At 42.8% G+C, this 26,990-nt stretch overlaps 1 protein-coding gene across 4 annotated transcripts; it reads right to left on the bottom strand.

Moving 5' to 3' along the window:
- Positions 1-60: 60 nt before the first annotated feature.
- Positions 61-26,975, bottom strand: GTF3C2 (general transcription factor IIIC subunit 2). 4 transcript variants are annotated; one of them, XM_070235658.1, is made up of 20 exons: positions 26,848-26,975; positions 22,892-23,494; positions 13,510-13,781; positions 13,025-13,346; positions 12,143-12,428; positions 10,163-10,257; positions 9,670-9,747; positions 9,426-9,524; positions 7,893-8,120; positions 7,608-7,719; positions 7,283-7,391; positions 5,625-5,650; positions 5,313-5,442; positions 3,299-3,443; positions 3,030-3,191; positions 2,750-2,837; positions 2,349-2,477; positions 1,670-1,822; positions 1,411-1,518; positions 61-1,110 (listed from the first exon to the last, which is right to left on the bottom strand). In XM_070235658.1, the coding sequence occupies exons 3-20, from the start codon at positions 13,754-13,756 to the stop codon at positions 892-894; spliced, it is 2,736 nt and encodes a 911-aa protein (XP_070091759.1). In that variant the 5' UTR covers positions 13,757-13,781; positions 22,892-23,494; positions 26,848-26,975; the 3' UTR covers positions 61-891. The 4 variants fall into 4 exon arrangements, with proteins under 4 accessions (XP_070091759.1, XP_003363073.2, XP_070091761.1 ...); XM_003363025.5 differs by lacking the exon at positions 26,848-26,975 and having other exon boundaries at positions 22,892-24,716; XM_070235660.1 differs by lacking the exons at positions 22,892-23,494; positions 26,848-26,975 and adding an exon at positions 22,648-22,870.
- Positions 26,976-26,990: the final 15 nt, after the last annotated feature.

The raw sequence follows: 26,990 nt of genomic DNA, 5'->3' as shown, positions 1-26,990 counted from the left end.
ATAAGTCAACAATGTGACAATATCATGAAAGATCAAAAATCATGACGTGTAAAAGAATGGTTAAAGTAACTAAAGATATTTAATCTAGAGAAGAAAAGACTTGGGAAACACATGATAGCTATTGTTAAATACTTAAAAGGGCAGTCACAGGGAAGAATGACTAGATTTCCTAACACCCATGGTAAAATTTATAGAGATATACTCTCTGACTTGATATAAAGGAAGATTTTTTTTTAAAACATGACTGTCTGGACTTGTTCACATAGGGTCAGACGACCAGTCATCAGGAATATTTCATAAGCAGGAGCAAGTAAGATCTGAGCCATTGTTCTATTGGTAGGGTGTTTCTGGTGTTTCTCAGCTAAAGAAGTACTATAAGCAGCTTCAGTTCAATAAATTACCATCACCCTCTCATGGGCCTGTGTGTTGGTTACTCTAAACAGGAAATTATGGAAGGCAGTAACATTGGATCCTGGAATACAGACAAACAGGAGCCTTCATGCAGATACCCTTTCCAGTTCTCCAAACACCCACTCACATGTGGTCTCAAAAACACCCAGTACCTTTACTTAGCTTTACCCACTTCACAATATGCTCAATATGAGCAATTTGACTCCCAAGCCTAGGTCAGGCCTGAGTGTTTCTCATGAGCTATAGTTTTAGGCTGAGGAGCCTTGAGAGTTTGTGGAGGGAGAACCCCCCTGCCCGCAGGGGGCTGTGATGACAGAAGTCTGTGGAAGAAGAGGGTTCTAAGGAGTCCTGGGGAGGCAGGAGTAAAAGTCCAGGCCTGGCAGCATCACTGTCCAGGAAGGCCCCAGTTCCTATGGCTCTGTGCATGGGGGCCATTTGTTCTTGGCAGACTTCATTCCAAGGGTCCTGTGCGGACCATGACTAGGGACTGGGCAGAAGGCGGTGGCTGGTTAGAGGGAAGTCAGGCCCTTTAGTAGGGGAGGATGGTTGGAACATAGCACTGAAGTGGGCTCGGCTTTCAAGCTGCATACGGTGGCCCAGTGGGGAGGTGAGTCCACGGACAAAATGGATCCGAACCAGCCCCGACTGCCCCCCAGATACCAGCCATCCATAGGAGTCCAGGTTTGGGCTGAAACGTACCTGTGAAGAGAACAGAAAACAAAAGAGGTGCTCACAGTTGGTACTTTAGGGTGAGTCCTAGCTGTAAGAAAAAAAAAATGAGCCACGATCTGAAAAGACAGGACCACAATGGAATAAGAAAGGTAGGAATGAGTAGACAATGAATGAAGTATGTCTATCATGCTCTGGAGGGTGAGGTTGCTAGAGTTGTTTTCCCTTCTCAGCTGTCTCTGTGACCTTTTCATCTCCCATTTCACTGATCACAGGCCCAGAGTTGGGAGAAAACGAGAATGAAGGGTAGAGAAGAGACAAGGTTCTCACCTTGTGAATAGCCTCTAGCTGCAGCCTGTCCAGGTAGAGCTTTGAATGCCCCTCTCCCTCCTGCATGCGCAGCATTGGTTCTCTATGGAGCAGACCATGGAATGAACTCTGGGGAGGGAGGGTGTAATAGGAGAGAGAAAGTGAGCAGCTTCTTAGTCTGGCAGCTTTGCGCTGGAACTCCTTAGGATTCCCTAGTATAAAAGGACTAAAGTCTTCTACTTTTTCTAATGCCACACCCATTCTCCTGGCCTCAATTTACCAAATCTGTGTCTTGAAAGAGCAAGTAGTGATGGTTGACAGTTTCAGCATAAGTTCGAGCCTTGGGAGGGTTAGGGGTCCCAGATGAAGCACAAGAGTGGTCTTGACCTTCAGGACTGTCCTGATATGGCATCAGATCTGCTTTATATATAGGCTAGAAAGAAGACCATGAGATTAGGTTCTATAATACTGAAGATAGAATAAAAGTATAAGAGACAAAATTGAGGGGTTGGCTGGGTGGTGTAGTGGTTAAGTTTGTGCACTCTCCTTTGGCGGCCTGTGGTTCACAGTGGTTCGGACCCCGGGTGTGGACCTACACACAGCTCATCAAGCCATGCTGTGGTGGCCTCCTACATACAAAATAGAGGAAGATTGGCAACAGATGTTAGCTCAGGGCCAATCTTCCTCACCAAAAAAAAAAGAGAGAGATAATATTGGTTTTGGGCAGGAGACTTAAAGATGGAAGAAAGTAGTATGTTTAAACATATGTTCAGAAGCACTAGGGTAGGGAAGATTATGTACAATTCTATACTAAGACTTTCAGGGACAATAGCAGGGCTGGGAGACCTAATACTGGTTTGTACTCTACTACTGATCTGTAATACTAATTCGGGAGGCCATGGGGATTAGGAGCCAAGGAGCCAACAGATGGTGCTGCTAGTAAATATTCATATACATACGAATCTTCGCTCTACAGGTCGCTTGACATTTATTGGGTTCAGTGCCATATCAGGCAATATAGCTGCAATGAGCTCTCCGGATATATCTCCTGCGGCTATTGTCCCAAGCCAGTCGGATCCTGAAAGACTCTAATAGGAAGAGACAGATTTCTTTCATTCATTCATTCACTCACTCACTTATAGTCATTCAGTTCTGTGAACTGGTAACAACTGCACGGTCTGAGTAGGGAAAGACACACACATAAACAAAAATGAGTTTACCAGAACCCATGTCCCTGATGATGGTTACCACACACCTATCTTCTCCTTCTATCCAAAACTACTGCCTCTTCCTGACCACCACTAGGTGAGCAAAGGAATTGTTTTCCTGTGTAATGAAGATTTTGAAGAGAAGGGCTTACCCAGACGGTGCCTTTTCGAGGAGCAGTAAAGTAGGCCTTGAAACCAAGGTAACCAGCATCAATATAATGAATTCCACAGAGTCCAAAACTGTAGGCGAAAGAGAAAATAAAACCTTCCTTTTTCTAAGATTAGATTCATTTCTTCTCCCCGATTGCAAAATTCAAACTATCTCAGTGAAACAACTTTCAACCCTTCTCTCCCCATAACAATCCAGCACACTTTGCACCCCAACCCTTAGGGCCTGTTCCCAGAGCTCCTCTTATTTCCATCCTGCCGTACGAGGCATAGCAGTTGTCCTGAGCCACAGTGACACCATTATAGGGGAGAAGCCAGGCGAGCTCTGTACTCAAGAAGCGCTTGATAGAGTTTATTGGTTCATAAGGTCGTCGAAGGTCCCAGAATTTGATTTTCCGGTCACTCCCCGCAGAGACTAGGAAATGACTATGGAAAGGTGGGAGAAGAGAGAGAAGATCAAAGCTGAACCACTCTGGAAGAGTCAGCCTGTCCCAGTCTTTACCTCCCACATCCACAAGTCTCTTATTCTATACCTGTTAGCTTTGCACCATTGAAGGGTACGCACAGCCTGGTCATGGGCTAGGAAACACTGGAAGGGGTAGAGCTTCAAGGAACCATCAGAGAGCCGTATCCGCTGCAGGGGTGAGTTAGTGGGAAGGTTCCAGAAAACCACCATGCCTGAGGTAGGGGCAGAATGTGTAGGTATTAAAGGCAGGTTTTCTCTTCCTTGCTCTAATTTCTTTCTCTGGGCTCCTAGGACCTTTGTCTTCTACCCTCAGATAGGATCCCTTATGAAAGGATATAGGAATCATGATTAGCTACCTAACATTCCCTCCAGGGTTTAAAGACTCAACCTGATATTTTAGCTCCAATTCTCATCAACAAAAAGTAATAGCTTAGGGGACTGGCCAAGTGGTGCAGCAGTTAAGTTCACACGTTCTGCTTTGGCGGCCCGGGGTTCGCTGGTTCGGATTCCAGGTGCAGACCCATGCACTACTTGTCAAGCCATGCTGTGGCAGGCATTCCACATACAAAGTAGAGGAAGATGGGCACAGATGTTAGCTCCGGGCCAGTCTCCCTTGGCAAAAAAGAGGAGGATTGGCGGCAGATGTTAGTTCAGGGCTAATCTTCCTCAAAAAAAAAAAAAAAGTAATAGCTTAGTCTGGGACCTGTAGTTGAAAGATAGGCTGAATGCACCCAGTAGCCTTTCCTCTCTACTAAATAGAAGTAAAGAGATTTTTAAAAAGCATAAACCTTCTAGGACAACGATTGACAAACTACAGCTCATGGGCCAAATACAGCCTGTCACCTGTTTTGGTAAATAAAGTCTGATTGGAACACAGCCACACCCTTCGTTTACCTAATGTCTATGGCTGCTTTCACTTTACAATGGAAGAGTTGAGTAGTTCCAACAATGGCCCAACAACCCACAAAGCATAAAATATTCACTATCTGGACCTTTATGGAAATGTTTGCCAACTCTGTTCTAAGACAAAGAGAACAGGCAAGGAGCAAAAGCAACAAAATGTAGAGGAACAGAAAGCAAATGGACAAACAGAAATGAACTCGGCTGACCCAAAACAAGCTGACCTCTGACCAGGCTGGCAGAGGAGGAGGTAATCAAAAGGATAACTTTGGTAAAAAAAATAAATAAATAACAACAACACGAATTAAAGAACAGTAAGAAAATATTTGTAGCTAAAACTTCTTTTATACATAAACTCAGGAAATGTATGAACCTTTCTTAAAAAAATTTACTGACAATGAATTATAGCTAAGCAATATAAATAATTCAGCAATGGAGGAGGAGACCGAGATGAAAGGACTGGTGGAGACACGAAATCATTTTAATATAGAATTAAGATTAAATAACGCTGGGAATTAAGACAAAACAGCATCAAGTATCATGCACTTTGACAATGTAAGAATAATACCACCAAAAGAAACACAATTAGAAGACGGAGAGAGGGATGATAGGAAGAAGTGTTAAGAGTGCTAATCTCCTTACCTCCCTTGCAGAAAGTCTACAGACAATGTCTAAAAGTGAAATTGTCACTTAACAACAACAACCTAATAACACAAGCTACTTAACGTTATTTATAATCGTTTTTTTTCCTTTTTCATCTTACAAGTGTCTTTAAGGAACCAAGGTCTCTGTGGTAAAGGAACATTTACTGGGAGCTTAGCTAATCTTTCAGTTTCACTTGTCTTCTTTAAAATTAAAGTATAATTAAATTTAATACTTTTCAATTTAAAATAACTCATAGCATAAAATCTCCTTTTTATAAAATTCTTTCTCTCCATTGAATCTTTTTATCTTTATATATGCATACAGAACTCCATGAAATGATGTTCATCAACTCAATTATTTTTTCTGAGTAGAAAAATTGTAGTGACTTTTTTCTTCTTTGTATTTTTTTATATTGCTTGAATATTTATTAACTACATAATGCCCAAAACTGAACCAAAAGGAAATAACCACCAAAAACTAAGCATATATAAAAGTTTAAAGAGCAATAGCTCCTTACGTTTTGTTTTGTTTTTTACCATTATAGTATCCAGCAGCCAGGTGGTGGTGGGGCCGGGTGGGCATCCAGGCCAGGCTAAGGCACTGACCACACTCGGAGGGGTCCAAAGCTTGCACAGACCCCACCTGAAGGGTTGCCACACATTGTGCCTGCAAGGACAGAAGAGACAGGACTAGGGTTAGGGATACCCACTGTTTGGAACAAAGGCACAAATCAGTGTTCAATCCAGAGACTGGGGAGATTTTTCAGAGGTAGGAGACTCACTGTGAAATCAGTAAGGGGAGGCTCTGGAAGACGGAGCCTCGGCTAATGGAGCGAGTTCCTCACTCACCTTATAGATGGCGGGCTTCACTGCATCTGTGAGGGAAGAAGAGCAGTCACTGACGCTTTGGATCCAGAGCACTGAGGTCCTAATCAGGCCTTGCTCTTAGATCAGCACTTTCAATCATGACCTTCCCTTGCGCTCTTATCTTTCCACCATCAGAACATGAACCCATCTGTATCTGCTCATCTTCTTCTTTCCCTGTCACACCTGATAGCACCGTTATTCCTAGCAGAATGGCTAGTTCCTCCACTCTGCTCTCTTCTAGTCCTCTCTCACCTTTTCTAGAACTTTGCTCATTTGATATCCTTCCTTTCTCCTGCATTATCCACTTTCTCTCTCCCTACTGGGTTATGTTCACATTCACACAAAAACGTGCACTATTGTCTCCTATCTAAGTCAAACAAACCAACAAAACGCTTCCTTTACCCCTTATTCACCTCCAGCCACCACCTTCATTTATTTGTTTTCCTTCACAGCCAAACTACTTGAAAGAATTTCTACATTCTGTCTTCACGTCCTCACCTCTCACGCCCTCCTCAATCCACTCCTCCACCAGACCACCAAACAGAGGATTTCTCAGGGTTCAAACCTGGGTGCCCTCTTCTTTACTCAGAACTATTGAAAAACAAATTCACCAAATAGGAGCTGCCTTTCCCTGACCCCTTCTTCTTGTTGCTTATCTTCAGCTCTATATTCTCTCCCTCTCTTTACAACAAAGAGTGTATTCATGTGTATGTGTGGTGGTGAGGGCAGGAAAGGACAAGGGGGGACACGAAGACTGTGGCAGGGGAGACGAGTCCCATCTGCCAGCCTCAGCCTTTAACAGCTCTTTACACAGCCAATTAACTGTGGCAGCAGGAGGGAGAAGTCCTGAGAGCACAGAAAGAGAACAAAGAAGAGGGGGAGATGAAAGGTAATGTGTTGAAAGAGTGCAGTTATAAGACTGTGAAAGAGGGGCCGGCCCAGTGGCGCAGCAGTTAAGTTTGCACGTTCCGCTTCGGCAGCCTGGGGTTCGCCGATTCGGATCCTGGGTGTGGACATGGCACCGCTTGGCAAGCCATGCTGTGGTAGGTGTCCCACATATAAAGTAGAGGAAGATGAGGATGGATGTTAGCTCAGGGCCAGTCTTCCTAAGCAAAAACAGGAGGATTGGCAGCCGATGTTAGCTCAGGGCTAATCTTCCTCAAAAAAAAGCAGAACCAGCTCGGTGGCACAGCAGTTAGGTTCACATGATCTGCTTTGGCAGCCTGGGGTTCGCCGGTTTGGATCTCGGGTGCTGACATGGCACCGCTTGGTAAGCCATGCCGTGGCAGGCGTCCCACATATAAAGCAGAAGAAGATGGGCACGGATATTAGTTCAGGGCCAGTCTTCCTCAGCAAAAAGAAGAGGATTGACAGATGTTAGCCCAGGGCTAATCTTCCTCAAAATAAAAAAAAGTAACAATAAAATTAAATTAAAAATTAAAAAAAAAAAGACTGTGAAAGACAGTAGCACTTGCAGGCTGCTAAAGAGAGAAGTCAAGAACAAAATCTGTAAAGTCAGAATGGGTGGTGTGACTGAGTAAGAGAGATTAGGCCTAGATGGGTTTCAGGGGAGAGGCACAGGCCCTGCTAAGCTCTGGCCACAGCTACAGTGGCCTCATTCCCCTTGCTGTGCTACTCACCTAGTGGCTGCTGAGCCAGCAGGGCCTCAGGATGGGGAAGACTGAACAGCAGCACCTTCCCATCTGAGCAGGCAAGAGCCAAGAGACCCAACCGAGGCAGGAGAGGAGCCTAGAGGGTGAGACCAGACGTGTGCTGAGGCTTGCTGCCTTCAGGCACCTCTCAGAAAACTTTTGAGGTTCTGGTCCCAGAAAATATAATACATAGTTGATGGAAAAACTCCATCCACCAGTCTCCCACCTCCCTTCCTCCAACTCTGAGAACGCCCAGGGCTTCTCTGTCCTGGCTCTGAGTTCTAGGGCCATTCCACAATCAACTGGGAGGTACCTTCCGAGGGGTGCCTGGAAGCTCCCATGCTCCACTGGGGCAGAATTTGAGGTCCCAGATGCAGCCATGGTCACACGCAATCCCATAGACAAAGTGGGCCCTGTTGCCAGGACTGAGGAGAGAAAGCATGTGGGGAGAATGGTTAAGAAGGAGGGGCCAAGGGCTGCCAGAGCCTGCATCCCCTCATCTCAACCCAGTCCAAGCTCTCCCCACCTGCTCTGCCCAGCTCCATCCTTCTCTCCTCCTCAACCACCCTCCCACGGTAGTGTCCCAGCCCCACCTCACCAGCTTTCTTGCTGCAAGGTCCCAAGGCCCCAGAGCTGGAGCAGCCCAGGACCCGAATGAAGCTGGCTCAGTGGGTGTGTCTCATTCATGTCAGGGCTGGAGAAAAGGGCCACATACTGAGAGGCTGCTGCCCCCTCTGGCACAGGGCACCAGTCCAGAGCCCAGAGTGGTCCCCCCGTGAAGAAGGACACATCCCAGCGCTCTGGGTGTGCTGTGATAGAGCTAAATCTAGAGAAAAGTGAATAAAGAAGAGTTAATTAGGTGAATGGATAAATAAACTGTGATACATCCAGACAATGGAATATTATTTGGCACTAAAAAGAAATGAGCTATCAAGCCATGAAAAGACACGGAGGAACCTTAAATACATATTACTAAGTGAAAGAAGCCCACCTGAAAAGGCTACATACTGTATGATTCCAACCAAATGACATTCTGGAAAAGGCAAACTTTGGAGCTAGTAAAAAGATCAGTGATAGCCAGGGACTGGAGTAGGGGGAAGGGATGAATAGGCAGATCTTTAGGGCAGTGAAAATACTCTGTATGACACCATAATGATGGGTACATGTCATTATACATTTGTCCAAACACATAGAATGCACAAGACCAAGAGTAAACCCTAAGGTAACCTACAGACTTTCAGTGATGATGGGTCATTGTAGGTCATCAACTGTAACAAATGTACCACTCTGGTAGGAGATGTTGATCACAGGGTAGGTTGTGTATGTGTGCGGACAGGCATATATGGGAAATCTCTATACTTTCCTCTCAATTTTACTGTGAACTTAAAATTGCTCTAAAAAAATTAAAAAAAAAAAGGTGGGCTGGCCCAGTGGCATAGCGGTTAAGTGCACACATTCCACTTTGGCAGCACGGGCTTCAACAGTTCAGAGCCCGGATGGGGACATGGCACCACTTGGCAAGCCATGCTGTGGCAGGAGTCCTATGTATAAAGTAGAGGAAGATAGGCACAGATGTTAGCTCAGGGCCAGTCTTCCTCAGCAAAAGGAGGAGGATGGGCAGCCAATGTTAGCTCAGGGCTAATCTTCCTCAAAAAAGAAAAAAAAAAGGTAATGAGGACAGAATGGGAGCTCCACCTCGAGCCAGTATGAACTGGCAGGAATATCAAGCAAGGGCCAGAATATCAAGAACAGTCTAGAGGTGAGAATAGTCCTAGCCACCATTTGTGTTTTCCTCCTTTCCTTCCCCAAGTCTGTCTAGCTCTAGGTCACCTTCAAAGATGATGTGCTGCGCATTCTGGTTTACTAGTGTTCTCTTTAGGACCAGCCTGTGCAGGTCTATCTGAGTAGATGTGACCTTGTAATCTGGTTTGACCCTCAATTTCCCTAGCTTCTCGCAGTCAGTGATGAGCACTGCAGACTAGATAGGGTTGACCAGATGTAGCCAGGACTCCTACCCTTGGGACCAACTGGACCAGGATCAGGAAAGAACAGGGCCAATCTATCATCCCTTTCAACATTCATTTTTCCTATTTCTGTCTCCTCCAATCAGAAAAAGAGATGCAATCTTCACCTGTTTATTCGGTAGAGTGTGCCATCTTCAGGAAGTCCTTCACGTTGTACAGAAAACAGTGGAGACTTCTCCTCCTGCGGCAGGTAGGGAGCTGCCTCACTAGGGGAAGACAAAGGGAACAGCCTGAATTTGGAAGAGTATCACCCATCCCAAGATTCCCATTATAAATCTGGAGTCCTCTGTCACCCTTCTGTCTCCTGTGGTGTTACCCCTCCTAGGCTCTAGAAATGTCTCTTCAACTTACAGTTCAGATAACAAGTGCCACTTCCAGGCTAAAGGAATCCATTCTGCAAACTCCCAGTATGAATGTTTCTGTTCTCGGCTGGAGGAACAGAAGAAGCATTAATGAAGGAGGAGAGAAATTCTAGAGCAGTGCTGCCCAACAGAACTTTCTGTGATGATGGAAGTGGTCTATTATCTGTGCTGTCCAATATACTAGCTGCTAGCTCCAAGTAGCTACTGGGCACTTGAAATGTGGCTAGTGCAACTGAAAAACTGGACTTTTAATTTTATTTAATTTTTAAATTAATTTAAAAGGCCACATGCAGCTAATGGCTACCATATTGGACAGTACACCCTAGGGCTCTTGCCTTTGGATCAGTGCCTTTTAGTCATAAATGTCTTCAGTGTTCTGCCCTGTGAAAGCCTTCCATCTTTCCCACAGCCCCACTTCTAGATCGTCCTTTGCATTCCACCACACCCTTTCATCCCCCCAGCCCCCAGTCCCCAAGTCTCACTGGTCCTTGGTGAGATGGAGGCACTTCCAAACAGGAGCCATGATGTGATTTGGTAAGCCATTAGGAGCCACTCCCCGGCAGTGTGGCTTCTGCTTCTGAGGATCAAATTGAAGAGGTAAGGGAGAGAATTTTATAGGCTAGAGAAAGTCCCCAGGAGACAGCTTTCCCAGCTTTTATTTTTCCTGGCACTACTTCCCCTCTAACCTCTGCCCAATCACCACCTTAAGATTTATGTTTCAAACACTACAATGACTTCTCTACCTTCTGCTCCTACTCCTCCATCAAAACTACAAAACCTGTTATCTATTTTCTGTTCATCTTCCTCAGTGTCTCCATGGCATTGATTCAGAGGATTCCCATTTGCTTCTTGAAACTCCTGCCCTCCTGGTAGTCTCTCCTCTTTCCTACCTCTCTAATATTCCCTTGCACGCTCTCCCTCCTGATAGGTTTGGTCAATGATAGTATTTCCCAGAGTCCTGTCTTATTCTCAACACTCTATACACCTACTCCTGGTAATCTCATCCCATGTCCCATGGCTTTAACTACCATTTTTATGCCTGATTATCAAGTTTCATCTTTCTCCTTCTTCTTCTCCCCAAAGTCCCCCAGTACATAGATGTATATTCTAGTTGTAGGTCCTTCTGGTTGTGCTCAAGTTTACATCTTAGTAAATGTAAACTTTACCCAGTTTCAACTTTTCTACAAATTCTAGATCCCTACTGCGTGGTGCTGAGCCATATCAGAGCCTGAAGCAAAAGGAAAAATCAGTAATACAGTTCCTATCTGTTTAAAATTTTGATATTTTGTTCATCATAGATTTGTTGCATTAATTTTGATTTTTAAAATGTTGCATCAAAATATTTATCTTGATTACTGAAGGTTTTGGTGTTCCCTTAAGTGTGCACTTGAGACAAATAAGGCACTGGTCTCATATTTGTACATGACTGCCAATCAAATGTCTCCAGAGGGATGGCCCATGGCCCACCAGCACCTGTACCTCAACATGTCAGAAAGTGAACTCATCACCTCCCCCGCCCACCTTCACCCCTCCTGCGTCCCCCATTCTTCCTGTATTCCCAAGTTCAGTGTATGAGAGCACCATCTAAGCTGGAAACTCCCACTTGGTCCTTTCCTTCAACTCCCAACTCCTGTTAATTCCCTTGTAATCTCTTCAATCTGCCCCCGACCTTCTCTTTGTTCACTGCTTGATTCAGGCCCTCACTACCTGCGTAATTAAAGCAGTCTTCTAACTGTCAACTGCAAATTGACCTATTTTCCTAACTGATGTTATTTTTCTACTTAAAAATCTTTGTTGTATAGAGTTTCTGTTTGGGATGATGAAAAAGTTTTGGAAATGGATAGTGGTGATGGTTGCACAACACCGTGAACGCACTGTGTGACACAGAGTTGTATATCTTAAAACAGTAAATTTTATGTAAATGTCTATTTTACAACAATTAAACACACACAACCTTTATTGGCTCCTACCAATCTTAGTTTTTTCATCCTCTCTAGTTTAATCTCCCCCATCTCTTTACTCCAGGCCATATGCTGCAGCATAATCAATTTCTGGGAAAACCATCCTCTCTGGCACACTTCTATTCCTTTCAAGACCTAGCTCAACTATCATTTCTCTGTGAAGCCTAAGCAGTTAGTCACCCTTACTCTGTATACGTAAAGCCTTTTGTTCACTCCCGGTACAGCACTTATCACACTGCGAACCTTGTGAGGCAGGACTCTGTCTTATTCACATTTGTGTTTCCTAGCACAGAGTAGATGCTCAATATAGGAATGAATAATCTTATTTACTTACACCCTCAGCCCCACAATCTCAATTGTTTTTGAGGTTGTCCCTTTCTTCTTTTACCTATTTTGGCCAACATAGTTACTAGGCCAAAGCTTTCCTTCTGGACACCCTGCTGATCCCCTAATAATCCTACCAACTATTTCCCCATTCACTTTCTTGTCCATTCAGGTTACCCCTGAAGTAGGTCCTCGTGGGATGCTTCGAGGCACTGCAGGCTCGGGCTCGGAAGAGCTCTCACTTGGGGCCTCACTTTCTTCTCCATCTTCAGCCTCAACCTGGAGAACAAAGTCTTCGTCCTGTGCAGTATCATCCTCTTCTTCTCCACCTTGACAGGCTCCCTGCTGGCGGCTTTTCTTCGGTTTGGTAGGGCTGCTCACCTTGGGGCTCTCAGGACAGGACACTGGAGCAGGCAGGGCTGTTGAGAGCTCTTCAGCCAGTTCCTGGAGATATAGAAGTGCCCTGTGGGATAGGGTGGAGTCAGAGCCATACTCACAAACACTTAACTGAGAGCCCACTTTTCCAGACACTTGGCTGATTCTTATCTCACTGGATCCTCCCAGTGACCCTGTAAAGCAGCTATTAATTTCTCTTTCCCCTTTGACAGATGAAGAAACAGAAATCCAGGAAAGTTAAGTGACTTGGCCGAGATGTTTCAGATCACATATGTGGAATCTGAACCCAGGTCTTCCGACTCCAAGTCCAAAGCACTTTTCACTCTACCACAGTCAAAGATCATTGAGGAAGACAAAGAGAAAGAAGGGAAGGGCGCATTTATACTGATACATCTACTGGGCAGTAAAATTGCAATGAAGATCTGGAGGAAAGTGAAAAATGTGATAGGATACAAGACATGGAAAGAAACCTCCTAGATAGACAAATTTAGCAACAGATTAAAGTTGCTGTGGTAAGAGCTAGATTGCTCAAGTCCCCAGAACCCAGACACCACCCCTGCTTACCTGACACCTCACATAGTCTTCTCATCTCATCAATATGTGCCCCACCCTGATCCCTTCACCCCAACCTCCCTCCACCAAGCTGTGCCCCACAATCCTTACACTTGGGCAGCCCTTCGGCGGGGTCGTTCCCCAGGAGGGGTCTCAAAGTCCTCAGGGGGCCTCTTTGGAGGTGGAGATTCTGGCTGATCTAGGCCTTTTGACAACTTCAGCAGTAGCAGCTCTGCCTTGGACTTTCGACCTCGTTTCTTAGGCATGGGGGTGGATAGAGGGTTGGATTGATCTAAGAGACCAGGAACCAGAGGGGCTGATGGAGGATTAGGTTGTTGGGGCCTTTTTGGGCCTTTCCGTGTCCTACCACCTCTCTTCCGGCCAGGCTTTGAGGCCCTAGGCTTTGAGACCTTTGACATCTCTGAAGGAAGATCTGTAGAGAAGAATATGGGTCTGTGAGACGGGACCAGAGCTCAAACCTCTTTGGAATAGATTATACCATACCCAGGTTTGTAAGATCCTGTGAGCTCAACCTGCTCTCTTTCATTTTAAGGTAAGCATGGGGAGATAAAAAGATGAAAGGTCAAGGTACATACCTTGCTGTTCCAGTCTGGAAAGGCTTTCCTGTTTTGGAGGGAGCCTCTTCTCATTAAGAGAATCCTCAAATCCAGGTAAAGGGGTAGGTAACGACATCTCTATGGAAGCCTTTGCACTGGTTGTTTCTGAAGAGGCCTTGATGTCAAACTGGTTTAGCACCTCTTCTCTGGGAGAGTCTACCACAGTCATGTTCCCCACGGGGCCGGCCTCCCCAAGGGCAGCACAGCCGACCCCGCAGGCATCCATCAGCAATCCCCTAAATTGGCTGCCCCTGCATATAAAGACATAAAATGAATAGAAGGTAAAAGTAATTTGCACTGGCTCAGACTTTTCTACTTTCTTATCTTTTCTCCCCTCACACCCCTACCCCAACCTGAAACGCAAGCTCCCTGATGATTCATTCATTCAACAATAATTACTAAGTATCTTCTATACGTAGATACTATTTCAGGAACTGGTAATATGACAATAAGCAAGACAGACAAGGTCCCTGTCCTTGTGGAACTTACATGCTAATGGAGCTGACAATAAACAAACAAATAATAATAAAGCTACCATTTATTAAATGCTTCTATGTGCCAAGCACGGTACTAAGTGCTTTATTTACATTATTTAATTTAAAGCTCATAGGTTTCTTGTAAGGATATTGCAGTGAATGAACAATTATTTAACTCCTCTCCCTGAAAACCAATGAAATGAATCACCTCTCCCCCTCAAATAAAAAAAGAGAGCGAGAAACCACTGTTACGAATCTACAGTCACAACTTCCTAAAAGAGACTATAAAGAATAGCTGCCGGATACTATAAAATTAGATCAAGTTGAAGGAGATTGCCTCGAGCTAACTTCCATCCTTGTGAATATTAGTCAAACAACAGATTTATTTAAGAATAAGCAAGAGTTCTCTAGTGCCCTGCCATCACTCTCTTACCTGGATGGGAGAGATGGTAGGCTCTGAGACAATTAAGGAACATCCTACCACATTAAGACCTTTTCCACATTGAAGAATGGACTAAAAAACTGGTCATGAATCTTCATTTTCTTCAAACCCAGGAAATCAGCTATACAACCATGGACCAAAGTAAACCGACAGAGATAAATAAAACATTGATGATCAAACACAGAACCTGAGCAACACAGAACTCCACAAGCGCCCAGTTTTTGGCCAGAATAAGCTGCTTGTCTGTGTGACAAGGGGGAGAAATAGCTCAAATCCAAGGAAGGGGCCCTCCATAGGTCTGTATATGTCTCAAGGATAAAGAATTCATCAGTCTCAGTGGAAAAGTGTGCTAATACAAATATCATAAGAAATATCATACAAATTAAAGTTCCCAACTGTCTCTCTTGAAGAAGCTAAAGTCTAACCAGATTATAAACTACAACAATAGCCAACCCTCTAACTCTGGTGCTAAGGATACAATATAACACCATGTGCTAAAGATGCAACGTAACAATACCAAGGTAAACAGAGCCAATAAGAATCCACGTACATAGTTCTTTGGTAAACAGCAACCCCTGACAGAACCACTTCATTCAAAATTAGTAATAAGCAAAAAGGATCCAAATGAGACCACATAAAGATATCACAGAAAGAATAAAAAGGACACAAACGAAAAAAGACGAAAAGCACCCTTTCAAAGAAAGACTCCAGAAATCAGAAGAAAATATCCAACAAGAGCTGTATACTTTCAAAAAAACCAAGGAATCCAAGAAACAAGAGATCAAAGAAGAAATAAAACAATGGCAAGGTACAAAGTGAGCTGGCATTCGGAAGGAAAGAAACTGAGTAAAAGAATTAAATCACTGAGGAGGATTGGCAGTAGTTAGCTCAGGGCTAATCTTCCTCACACACACAAAAAAAACAAAAACAAAAACAAAAAAACCAGAAGCCAGATTGGGGCCGGCCCGGTGGTGCAGCGGTTAAGTGTGCACGTTCCGGTTTGGCAGCCCAGGGTTCCCGGTTCAGATCCTGGGTGTGTGTGGACATGGCACCACATGGCAAGCCATGCTATGGTAGGCGTCCCACATATAAAGTAGAGGAAGATGGGCATGGACGTTAGCTCAGTGCCACTCTTCCTCAGAAAAAAAGAGGAGGATTGGCTGATGTTAGCTCAGGGCTAATCTTCCTCGGTAAAAAAAAAAAAATCATAGAAATGAAAACCAGAGGAGAAACAGAATGTTGAAACTACACTGCTGAAAAGAGAATCAGTGATATGAAGGATAGGTTTGAGAAAAACCACAATGACTGCAAAGAAATAAAAGTCATTGGTGAGAAGACAGTATGGATGAAAAGAGAAAGTGGGGAGCCAACATATGAATAATTGATGTTCCTAAAGAAAAGAGAAGAAAAATGGGAATAGAAAAAAAATGTTCAAAAACAGAAGGAAATTTCCTGAAATAAAAAAAATTAAAAATAGGGGCCGTCCCGTGGCTGAATGGTTAAGTTCGCGTGCTCCGCTTCAGCGGCCCAGGGTTTTGCCTGTTCGGATCCTGGGCACAGACATGGCACGGCTCATCAAGCTGTGCTGAGGCGGCATCCCACATGCCACAACCAGAAGGACCCACAACTAAAAAAAATACACAACTATGTACCGGGGTCTTTGGGTAGAAAAAGGAAAGATAAAATCTTTAAGAGCCAGCTCTGTGGCCGAGTGGTTAAGTTCGCACGCTCTGCTTCGGCAGCCTAGGGTTTTACTGGTTCGGATCCTGGGCGCAGACATGGCACCGCTTGTCAGGCCCTGTTGAGGCAGCGTCCCACATCCCACAACAAGATATACAACTATGTACCAGGGGGGTTTGGGGAGATAAAGCAGAAAAACAAACAAACAAAAGATTGGCAACAGTTGTTAGCCCAGGTGCCCATCTTTAAAACAAAAACAAAAAAAGAAGAAGCTGAGTAGTGGTGATGGAATAGTGTCCTCAGTTAAAAAAAAAAATCTTTAAAAAAAATAATAAATAAATAAAGTAAAAAATAAAAGAATACTTTCCTGAAACAAAGGAAGATCTCAGTCTATAGATCAAAAAGGCTTATGGTGTAAAAGGGAAACTAAAGAATCATCAAGACCAAGAAATATCTGAAGATACTAAATTTCTCCTATGAAGGGGAAAAAAAATCAGATCAGCCTCAGAATTCTCAGAAACATTTGATGCCAGAAGATAAAGAAACACTAGGAGAATCAAGAGAATTCTTTACTTAACTGGGATGTCATTCATGTAAAGGAAACAGGATGGCATTCTCAATATGCAAGTTTCTAGGAATTATAAATCTTAAGCACCCTTACTTAAAAAACATCCACTCGAAGCTCTAATTTAGCCAATGAAAGACAAATCAATACAAAGAACTTTCTAAGAGAAGTTGTGTTATGAAAAGATCGGCAGCTAAGCATTTAATCCAGTGACACATCAATCGAGTTTAAATAACCATGGTAACTACAGCTATAAAACAGACTCTAACTTAAAATTTTTTTTAAAGATTTTATTTTTCCTTTTTCTCCCCAAAGCTCCCGAGTACATAGTTGTATATATTTTAGTTGTAGGTTCTTCTAGTTGTGGTATGTGGGATGCCACCTCAGCATGGCCTGACGAGCAGTGCCACGTCCGCGCCCATGATCTGAACCAGTGAAACCCTGGGCCGCCCAAGCGGGGTGCGCGAAGTTAACCACTCGGCCACAGGGGCCGGCCCCTCTAACTTAAAAATTTTAAAGGCTGCACAATGTAAAAATACCAATGTTCTGATTGTAGTAGACTAAGACAAAAGAAGAAGTATACTAATTTTGCTTCTAAGGTTGATAAATTAAAAAATATAGGTTTATTAATACCATTTAGATGTTTAATAGACCTAAAAACAGTATACTATGCTGCTGCCAAAATACACAGTAGGCCATAAGAACCAGAAGGAACTTTTTAAAAGACCACACAATGAAAAACTGAAAATAAAGGAAACACACACAAAAGAAAAAAAAAACCAACAAAGATCACAGAAGCAAGATAAAACATGTATTTTAACAACAAAAATGTATCAGATAAATTCAATCATTGAAAGAATAAAGATTTGGATTGACTTAAAAAGCCAAACAACTACATGCTTTTTAAGAGATGTCTCAAACAAAAGAACTCTACAAGCTGAAAGTAAAAAGGTGAATTAAAATATACAGAACAAAGGTAAGCAAAAGAAGAGAGGAGTTTTGATAGTAATAGCAAAGCTGAATTCAGGGAAAAAATATTAAATGGGACAAAAAAGGAGCACTTTACAATGGATAAAAGTTCAAATCATATAAAAGACAGAAATGTCATGGACATTTAGACATCAAATAACATAGCATCAAAATACATAAAAGAAAACCTTCAGGAAATACAAGAACTACTTCTTTTAATTATTGACCGATCAAATATGTAAGGACAGAGAAGATGTGAATAAAACATTTGTCAAGGTTCAGTTACATAGAACAGAATCCTCGCTAGCCAGTTGAAGCTAAAAGGGATTTATTAAAGGGTATTAAATGGCTCACATCAGTGGTTCTCAAAGTGTGATCCTGGATCCATTCGTTAAAATGCAAATTTCCATTCCTACTCCAGGCCTACTGAATCAGAAATTCTGGGACGGGGCCAGCACTTTATGTTATAACAATCCCTTTAAGTGATTCTGATGCACACTCAAGTTTGAGAACCAGCTGCATAGAGGATCATTGGGAGGGGTGGGGCCAAAAACACTTAAGGAACAAGTGCTTGTCAAATTGGGAAGTTGTTTTACAGCTGCTGGTCCAAAAAGGTGGGAAGCCACCTGCCATAGCTGTTGGCTGTGTAAACAAGCTGCCTCTGCAATAATCAGAAAGTCACCTGACTAAATGGGGAAGACACTTCTCTGGGTCCCAGATCCAGAACCATATCACTGCCACAACCTGTATCAGCAAAATGCACTGCCTCCTGGTCTGCCTCTCTCCTCCCTAAACTCAGGTCCAAATTTGAGTTCTTCAAGAACACATTTGATTGGCAAGAGCTAAATCATATTGAGAATCTTGGGTGAAAAAAAATCCAGGAATGAAATTTCTAGCTTTCCAGAATCTCAAGTGGAGCTTGCTCATTCCCTCACATGCCACTTACCCCAGGGCAGAAAGCAGGATCAGTATCTTCCCAATTCCTCTCCAATGCCACTTTTAGACTAATAGCCCTCTCCATCTTATAAAAACCTTGTTCCTTGGGAAGCTCCTAACATTCAGCTAAACCACTGCTACTCACTCCACTGTCACATCCTGGACCTTGTCATCACACAAAACCTTTTAACCTCCCAAATCACTAAGACATCCTACTATCTGATCACAACCTCCCATCATTATAGCTAGACTGATCAACTACATCACTGTGTCTATTCTTCAACCATACCAAGCCACTAGCCATTGATTTCTCCAATTTCTCCCTGTGTGGGCCACAACTATCTAGTTTAGATTCCTTTCTTTTAATCAAACTCTTGTTGATATTATGAACTTCCTTTTTGTTCCACAGGCCTGGCAAAATTTAAGCCCTAGATGAACCAACCATCCATCTTCTCCACGTATGCATCTAAGCTGCCAAGCACTAGCAATCACACTTTCTCTTTATTCAGCTCCCACATCCTCTCCTCTCCAATATCTGATCCCCTGGTTCTCAGTAGATGACGTTGCCTCAGATTTCCAAAACAAAAACCAAAGCCATTAGATGGGATTACTCCAATTTCTTGTCAAGTAGCCTAACACTCCCTGCATCTGAACCCCTCATCCACTTTCTAAGGCCAAATCTTCCACTTGTGTTCTAGCCCCATTCTCCCACCTCCTAAGGAAACTGGAGTTGTTTATCCTTTTCCTCTCTATTAGCTCCTTCCAAACTGCATTGAAATACATGTATAATTCTCATCTTAACACATATACAACTATCCTTCAACACATATTCTTCCTCCCTCTCACAGTCAAACTTTTAAAGAGTTGTCTGCCCTTGATGTTAATCAATCACCCTTCTTTATCCTAACTAGGATACTGCCCCCAAACCATCACTGAAACTAAAGTCATCAATAATTGCTGTGTCAATTAATCCAAGGGACACTTCTCTCAGTCTCGTTTAACTTGACTGCTCAGCAGCACTGACACTACTCACCACTGCTTTAGTGAAACATTCTCTTTTCTTGAGGAGCAATTCAAGTGCAGTAACCTTCCAGAGTTTCAGAAATTTTCCTCGGTCTTTTACAGTTGTCTCACTCACACCTATTTGGCAGCTTGTCCACAAACTCATCTCTTTTGTCTTTCCAAAGCATTTAACTTTTTGCTTTCTTTCTTTTTTAAAATTGTTTCAATAAAATTTTTAGTTGATACAAAATACTTGTAAATATGTGTAGAATATAAAGAATAACTATAAAACACCTGTGTACCCGCCACATTTCAACTTAGTCTTAAAAAACATAACTCTTTCACACTCAAATTTCTTTAAAATTTACATATATGTCACAATTATATAAATATAATAACAAATCAACTGACATAAAAAAATATTGGGAACCAATACAATGACTCTTGGCAAGAATTCAACTCAACTAGTGGGAGAAGAGTGACCAAGCCTACAGGAGAAAAGCCTACAGCCCTGGAGCATTCAGTGCCACGGGCATCAGTCGGTACGTTTACAGAGAAAATGGGGGATGTCAGTTAACACAGGAAGCCAGTCAAACAGATATCAGTTAAAAAGAATTTCCATATATATCCTAAAGATATTCCATATCAGTGCATGTACATATATCTCATTCTTCTTAGATACTATCTGGTGTCCTATAGAATTACAGTTTATTTGGATATTCCTCATTTAATGGACAACTGGATTACAATATATTACAAACAATATTGCAATGAAATTTTAGTACCGATCTCTTCCTTAATGAGAAATTATTTTCCTGGAATAATCATCTGAAGTGCAATCACTGTATTGGGTTAAAGAGTATACACATCTCAAAACTTAACAGATAATGCCAAACAGCTACCAAAATGAAAATCAATCTATACTCCCACTAACTGTCTATCAGTATGAATTGATTATCTAACTTTAACTTTTGCCAATCTGATGAGAGAAAGAATTCTTCCCTATTGTATTTATTTGCATTGTCCTCATAATTGAGGTCAGCAACTTCTTTTTATCTGTTGGACATCTATGTCTTTTATGAATTGCCTATCGATATAATTTGCCCAAATTTCTGTAAGACAAATCAATCTTTTCCTTACTGATCTGTAAAGTTTGTTATTTATGCTGCAAATATTGTCTCTCTGTATCTACTGTTTAAAAAACTTTATTTATGGGGCTGGCCCCGTGGCCGAGTGGTTAAGTTCGCGCACTCCGCTGCAGGCGGCCCAGTGTTTCGTTGGTTCGAATCCTGGGCGCGGACATGGCACTGCTCATCAGACCACGCTGAGGCAGCGTCCCACATACCACAACTAGCAGAACCCACAACGAAGAATATACAACTATGTACCAGGGGGCTTTGGGGAGAAAAAGGAAATAATAAAATCTTAAAAAAAAAAAAACAACTTTATAATGTTTCTTGCTAAACTGAAATTAAATTTTATGTTAAATTTCTCAATCTTCTCCTTTATGGCTTCTGTTTTATGTCTTAAAAAGGCACTTCCTACCCCACTAATATAAATATATCCAATTTTATTTTCTTCTAATATTTTTTCCAGTTTTGGATATTACACGTCGCTCTTTAGTCCATCTGGAATTTTCCTTACGATAAGTGATTTCCTTATTTCATATCTATCTTCCCTGAACGTTTTATAAGCTAGGAATCTTGTCTATCTGATTCACTTTTGTATCCAGAACCTGGTAGATGGTAAGTGCAATGATTAACCTTTGTTGATTGAATGACTAACTTGTCAAGGTACAAAAATCTCTTTAATAATTCACTTCTCTAGAAGACAGTAGCAGGCTATGGTGGCTAATTTCCGTTTATGATTTCACAATGCAGATTTTGGACACAAGTAAAAGAAGGGAGGCTTAGTAAGTTTGTACTAGAGTTTATAAAATTTTACATTTGCACCTCAACTGGTCTGGTTCCACGCTGCTCCAGGCTGCCAGCCTGACCTCCCCAGCCAAGGAAAGTAATTAGATAACACTGTTCCTCAAGTATGGAATTACTTTAAACATAGTTTGGTCTAATACACTGTTTCCCAAAGTGTTCCTATGGTACAACTGGTGGTATGCAAGATGATTTTAGTAGTACAAAAATGAACAATTTCATCTAATTGTGTTTTTATTTTACCTTGTATAAAAAAACTACAAATGGCCCATAAAACCCATGGTTTTATCTATGTTGCTCAGAACGAGACTAAAGCATTGAAACTTTAAAAATAAATCAGGGGGCTGGCCCGGTGGCACAGCGGTTAAGTGCCCACGTTCTGCTTCGGTGGCCTGGGGTTCGCCGGCCTGGATCCCCAGTGCGAACATGGCACCACTTGGCAAGCCATGCTGTGGTAGACATCCCACGTATAAGGCAGAGGAAGATGGGCACGGATTTCAGCTCAGGGCCAGCCTTCCTCAGCAAAAAGAGGAGGATTGGCAGCAGTTAGCTCAGGGCTATTCTTTCTCAAAAAATAAATAAATATCAATTTAAAGAAAACTATTAAGAAAATAATAGTACAGTTGATAAGGGATAGCAAAAAAACGACGATGGCACAGGAATGACAAGTTTATATAACAATATGCCGCTAAGCCGAAGTCTTGGCCATACCCTACACCGCTCTAACAAAGTGAGTTACCAAAGGTAAGGTTGGAGTCGACACCTCTGTCTTCCCCAGCCGACCGCCGTGGGATAAAAGGACTAAACAGGGAAACATAACTGGCCCTTGGCTGCGCCAATGGGGTTGCAGCGCGCGGGGCACAACCCTCGAGGTTAGAAGAGCCTCATCGAGGAAAAGGCTGGGACACAGCAGAATGAGGAGATTGACCCGCTATCATTCTAGGGGTGATCGCCTGCCCTTCCTCAGTCCTGGCGTGGGGGCAGCTTTTACCACTAGCCTGTGCCGGAGGAAGAGCCCTGAGTTTCCAAAGCTGAGGACTACTGTAGGTTCGCAAAGTCGGAGGGACGCAATGTAAGCAGCGCTGGGGCCGGGATACAGGATACTGTGTTACGTACACTGCGTGGGGAAAGAAGGCAAGACCCGTGGTTAGTAGAGATGGGGGATGCACGGTTGCCACCGTGGGGAAGGAGGTGGGGGAGCATGATGGTTTCTGTAGGAGCGCAGGGGCTGGAGGTCGCGATGCTGTACAGAGAAAGAATAGCGGAGCTGGGAGTTGGTCCCAAATATCATAGTGCTACCGAAAAAGAAGCGGGAGGAGTAATTGTGGGGCCCCCGCACAACCCGCTGCGGTACACTCACCCTCACCAAAGTCCTTCCGGAAGTCCAAGTTCGAAGATGGCGCCGCCTGTCTGGTCGCGGTTTTATGACGAAATCTGGTAGCTGCTCTTCATGGACGCACCCGTCCACCCCCCGCCCAGCGCATAAGGTAAACACGTGAGCTTGGTCTAGAGTTTGTGCCCAAAGACGTTTTCTATTAGACTATGTATTCCATAATGCAGTGCGGCGAGAGTCCCCGAGCCCTTTCGGAGCGGGCGAAGCTCCGGGGCTTCATCGACACCGGGAACGCTGCATGGCCTGATGGGAATTGCAGTGTCAAGAAGGGAAGATTGACGCCTGCGCGGTGAGGGTCGTCGCGCCCCCGCGGGTTCCCACGCGGCCTCTACGGGAGCCTCGAGTGTGCGGGCGCCCAGGCCTGGCTGTCGCTTCCGAGCGCAGAATGCTGGCTTCCTTTAAGACTACTGGGTCTGTGGCGGGCAGGGCCAGGCTGGATGTGAGAGTGTACCCGCAGGCCCGGCGCGGTTCGAGCCGAAGACAGAGACTGGGAGACAAAGGAATCCTTACCGCAGGCCGCCAGAGAATGACTCCCGTCTCCGCCGCGGGGCAGCCCCACAGATCCGGCCACTTGAGAAGTCAAAGATGGACCGGAGACAGAAACACAGTGAAAGGGGGCTTGGAAAAAGGGCAGGAAAGGGAAAGTACAGGAGCAGAAAAACCTGGCGTGGGGACGCTGCACTCGAGTGAGCCTCGGCCTTGGACCCTGCCCTTGGTCACACAGGCCTTGCCCCACTCCCTCCCTGGGAGATGGCCTGCGAGTGAAGAAAGAATGTAACAAACTTTTGTCCTTTCTTGTATAAATTTCACAGGTCTTCACATACTGAGCAGGAGAGTTCAGATATATAAATACAGACAGGAAGGGGTGGGGTAAACCAATCTTTCTCTTCCCAAATAGTCTCACCTATTAAATTCTCTTGGTTACACAAAACATTTAAGAAAAGCGTGGGAGAAGCTAGCTAAGACTTACAAGTGGGAGTAAAGGAGCTCCCACACCACCCCTCTTAGTGGTCTAAGGGCAAGCTAAGGCTGCATTGTGGCTTAGGACCAACTTCTTTTCGAAAGCAGAAAATTCGGAGCAATTGAGGCTGCAGTTCCCCTAATACAACATATCTTCAGTGCTTGTCTGATGGCCAGCTCTAAGCTGCAAACATTACTTCTATAATGAATCAATCTGTCTCCTCTCCATTCCTGTTACCTCAGATTGGGCTACCTTTGACTTGAACTACTATAAAATCTCCTTTTTATATTAATAAATGTCTTTATTTTTGGAATAAGACATTCACATGGCTCAAAATTCAAGATACTTAGGGTATCAAGTGAAGACTCCCTTCCACCTGTCTCTAGCCTCCCAGACCACATCCTCACAGGCAATTATGTAATGTTTCTTGTCACAAGTCCAAGATATTTTAGTATTTATACACACATGGAAATACATATATATCTTTCCCTATTTTAATTCAAACAGCAGCTACACACACTGTCCTGCACCTTGGTTCTTTTAACTGAGTGTACCTTGGAGAGTATTCCATTTCTATACATAAAAACTTTCCTCATTCTTTGTTATGACTGCTTAGCATCTACTTAAATGAATGTAGTATAATTTAATTAGTCCCCCTACTAATATTAATGGATATTTAGGTGGTTTCTAGTCTTTTGCAATTATAAAAAATGCTGCTATAAATAACCTTGTATCTAAGTAACTTCGAACATGTGGAACTATATGAGTAGCATAAATTCCTCTAAATTTAGGTGCATTTGTAATTTTGATTAATAGGCAATCTTTCAAGTGATCAGTTTCTCTGCCTCTAATCTCTACCAGTTAACTTTCTAAAGCATAGAGCTGACCCTGTGGATCCTCCGCTTAATTTTGATAATTGAGTGGTATGCTCAATATATAAAAACCCATGAATTCATAATGATCTTTTTGAGAGAAAGCCAAAAAATCAACTACTCATTGTATACCACTGGAAGTAACTAGTGATCATTTCCTGAAAACTGGCAAGTAAAAGGAAAGAATTAAACATTTATCCTGTCTTTTCAATATGAATTATAATTTAGAATAACTAACTGATGAGAGCGAGTTCTTTATAGAAGATTATCAACTAGTCAATATGGAAAGAATGATACAATCAGGAAAAAAATCACCATTCTGCATCCTCTAATGAAATAATTCAGGCAACAAGCACCAGTGGATAGTACCACTAAAATGAAAGCTTGTTGGGAAACTTTAAAATTTAAAACTAAAACTGAACCCATTCAACACCAAAAATGGACCAACCAAACATTATTTGCCTCCTGATATGAGGCACAATAAAATACAATATAAAACACAATAAAAAGCTGGTTTCTGGAACAAGTCAATGTCATGAAAAAAGAAGGGAGGCTGGGGAGACTGCTTTTGATTACAAGAAACTTGACATAATAACCAAATATAATGTGTAGATTTGTTTGGCTCCTGATTTAAACAAACCAACTGTAAAAAAACCATTTTTGAGACACTCAAGGAAATTCGATTATAGATTAGACAACACTAAGAAAAAATTCAGTAAGTCTAATAATATTGTAAATTTCCAGATTTTTTAGAGATACACACTGAAGTTTGTAGGAGTAAAATCATATAATGTCTGGGATTTGCTCTAGAGTAATTTCAGCCAAGAAAAAAAGAGAAATGAAAAGAAAGCAAACGTGACAAATCTTGATAATTATTGCATCTGTTGATGGCAATTCTTTGTATAGTTCACTCTACTTCTGTGCTGCTTGAAATTTTTCAATAAAATACACACACAGGGTGCTGGCCTGGTGGCACAGCGGTTAAGTTCGCACATTCTGCTTCTCAGTGGCCCGGGGTTCATCGGTTCAGATCCCGGGTGTAGACATGGCACTGCTTGGCAAAAGCCATGCTGTGGTAGGCATCCCATGTATAAAGTAAAGGAAGATGGGCATGGATGTTAGCTCAAGGCCAGTCTTCCTCGGCAAAAAGAGGAGGATTGGCAGTAGTTAGCTCAAGGCTAATCTTCCTCAAAAAAAAAAAAAAAATACACACACAACGGATGACTTTTTTTAGGCTAACCAAAATGGGTAGACTCACAATCTGGCCCCAACTTGACCTACCTTTGCAGCTTTATCACTCACTCTCCACATAAGCCTTGGTTTTAGTCTCACCACGCTACTTGACACTTTGGGATTGGCTACTTATTTTAAGGTCTGTTCTGTCTTTGTGTTCAAGCTATTTCCTCTGCTGATCTGCCTTCCCATCCTTTTCCCACTGGGAAACATCTTATCCTTCAAAGACTAGGTCAGATGTTACCTGTGAAATCTTCTCCAACCTTACTAAATCTCCTGGCATTATCCTTGGTTGCTTCAAAGAAACTCTGTTCATACTACTAGTAGAATTTATCTCATCCTGTAGATATTGTCTGTCTTTCTTTGCCATGAGGCATGCTCCTTAATGGCAGATAGCATAAAAGTTAAGGGCACAGTCTCTGGATCCAGAATGCCTGAGATCACCTGCTGGTTTCGTTAGTGGCCACGTTACCTTGGGCAGGTAACTTAACCTCTCTGTGCCTTAGCTGTGTTGCCTTGGCAGATAACCTCTCTGTGCCTCTGTTTTCTCATCTGTAAAATATCACTTCATAGAGTTGTATTAATCTTCCTAAATGGATAAAAAAGAGATTAGAACAGTTTCTGACACACAGTAAGTACTTAATACTAAGGATACTAAACATTCATATATTAATATATAATTATTTAAATATTAATATATCAATTTAATATAAATATTAATACAATCATAATACTAAAATACTAAAGATAGGACTCATTTGTCCTTAAGGGTCCTCCTCATATCTAGCTCAGTGTCTGGCACATAGATGCTCAATAAATGCTTGATGACTTGGATAGTTTTTGGCTTCCATACTGACCTTCACTTTGGCCCCAAAGCACTGGTATGGAGCTAGTCACTTGAGAGGGTCTCCACAAAGGTCGAGGTTGGCAGAATGTGCTAAGAGGGGTTGGAGAGTCTGGACTCCTAATCTAAGTGCTGGTGATGCTAAAAGAGATACAA

This window comes from Equus caballus, chromosome 15 (genome assembly GCF_041296265.1).
Source record: "Equus caballus isolate H_3958 breed thoroughbred chromosome 15, TB-T2T, whole genome shotgun sequence".
Taxonomy (NCBI): Eukaryota; Metazoa; Chordata; class Mammalia; order Perissodactyla; family Equidae; genus Equus; species Equus caballus.
This window is presented reverse-complemented; position numbering and strand designations above follow the sequence as displayed.

What these genes read in the sequence shown, in the direction of transcription:
- GTF3C2 (XM_070235658.1), bottom strand. Translation starts at nt 13,756, where the DNA reads ATGGATGCCTGCGGGGTCGGCTGTGCTGCCCTTGGGGAGGCCGGCCCC. An exon ending in ACCTTGCAGCAAGAAAGCTG is followed by an intron (nt 7,720 to 7,892) that starts GTGAGGTGGGGC and finishes TTCTCTCCTCAG; the next exon opens with TCCTGGCAACAGGGCCCACT. An exon ending in CTCGAAAAGGCACCGTCTGG is followed by an intron (nt 2,478 to 2,749) that starts GTAAGCCCTTCT and finishes TCTTCCTATTAG; the next exon opens with AGTCTTTCAGGATCCGACTG.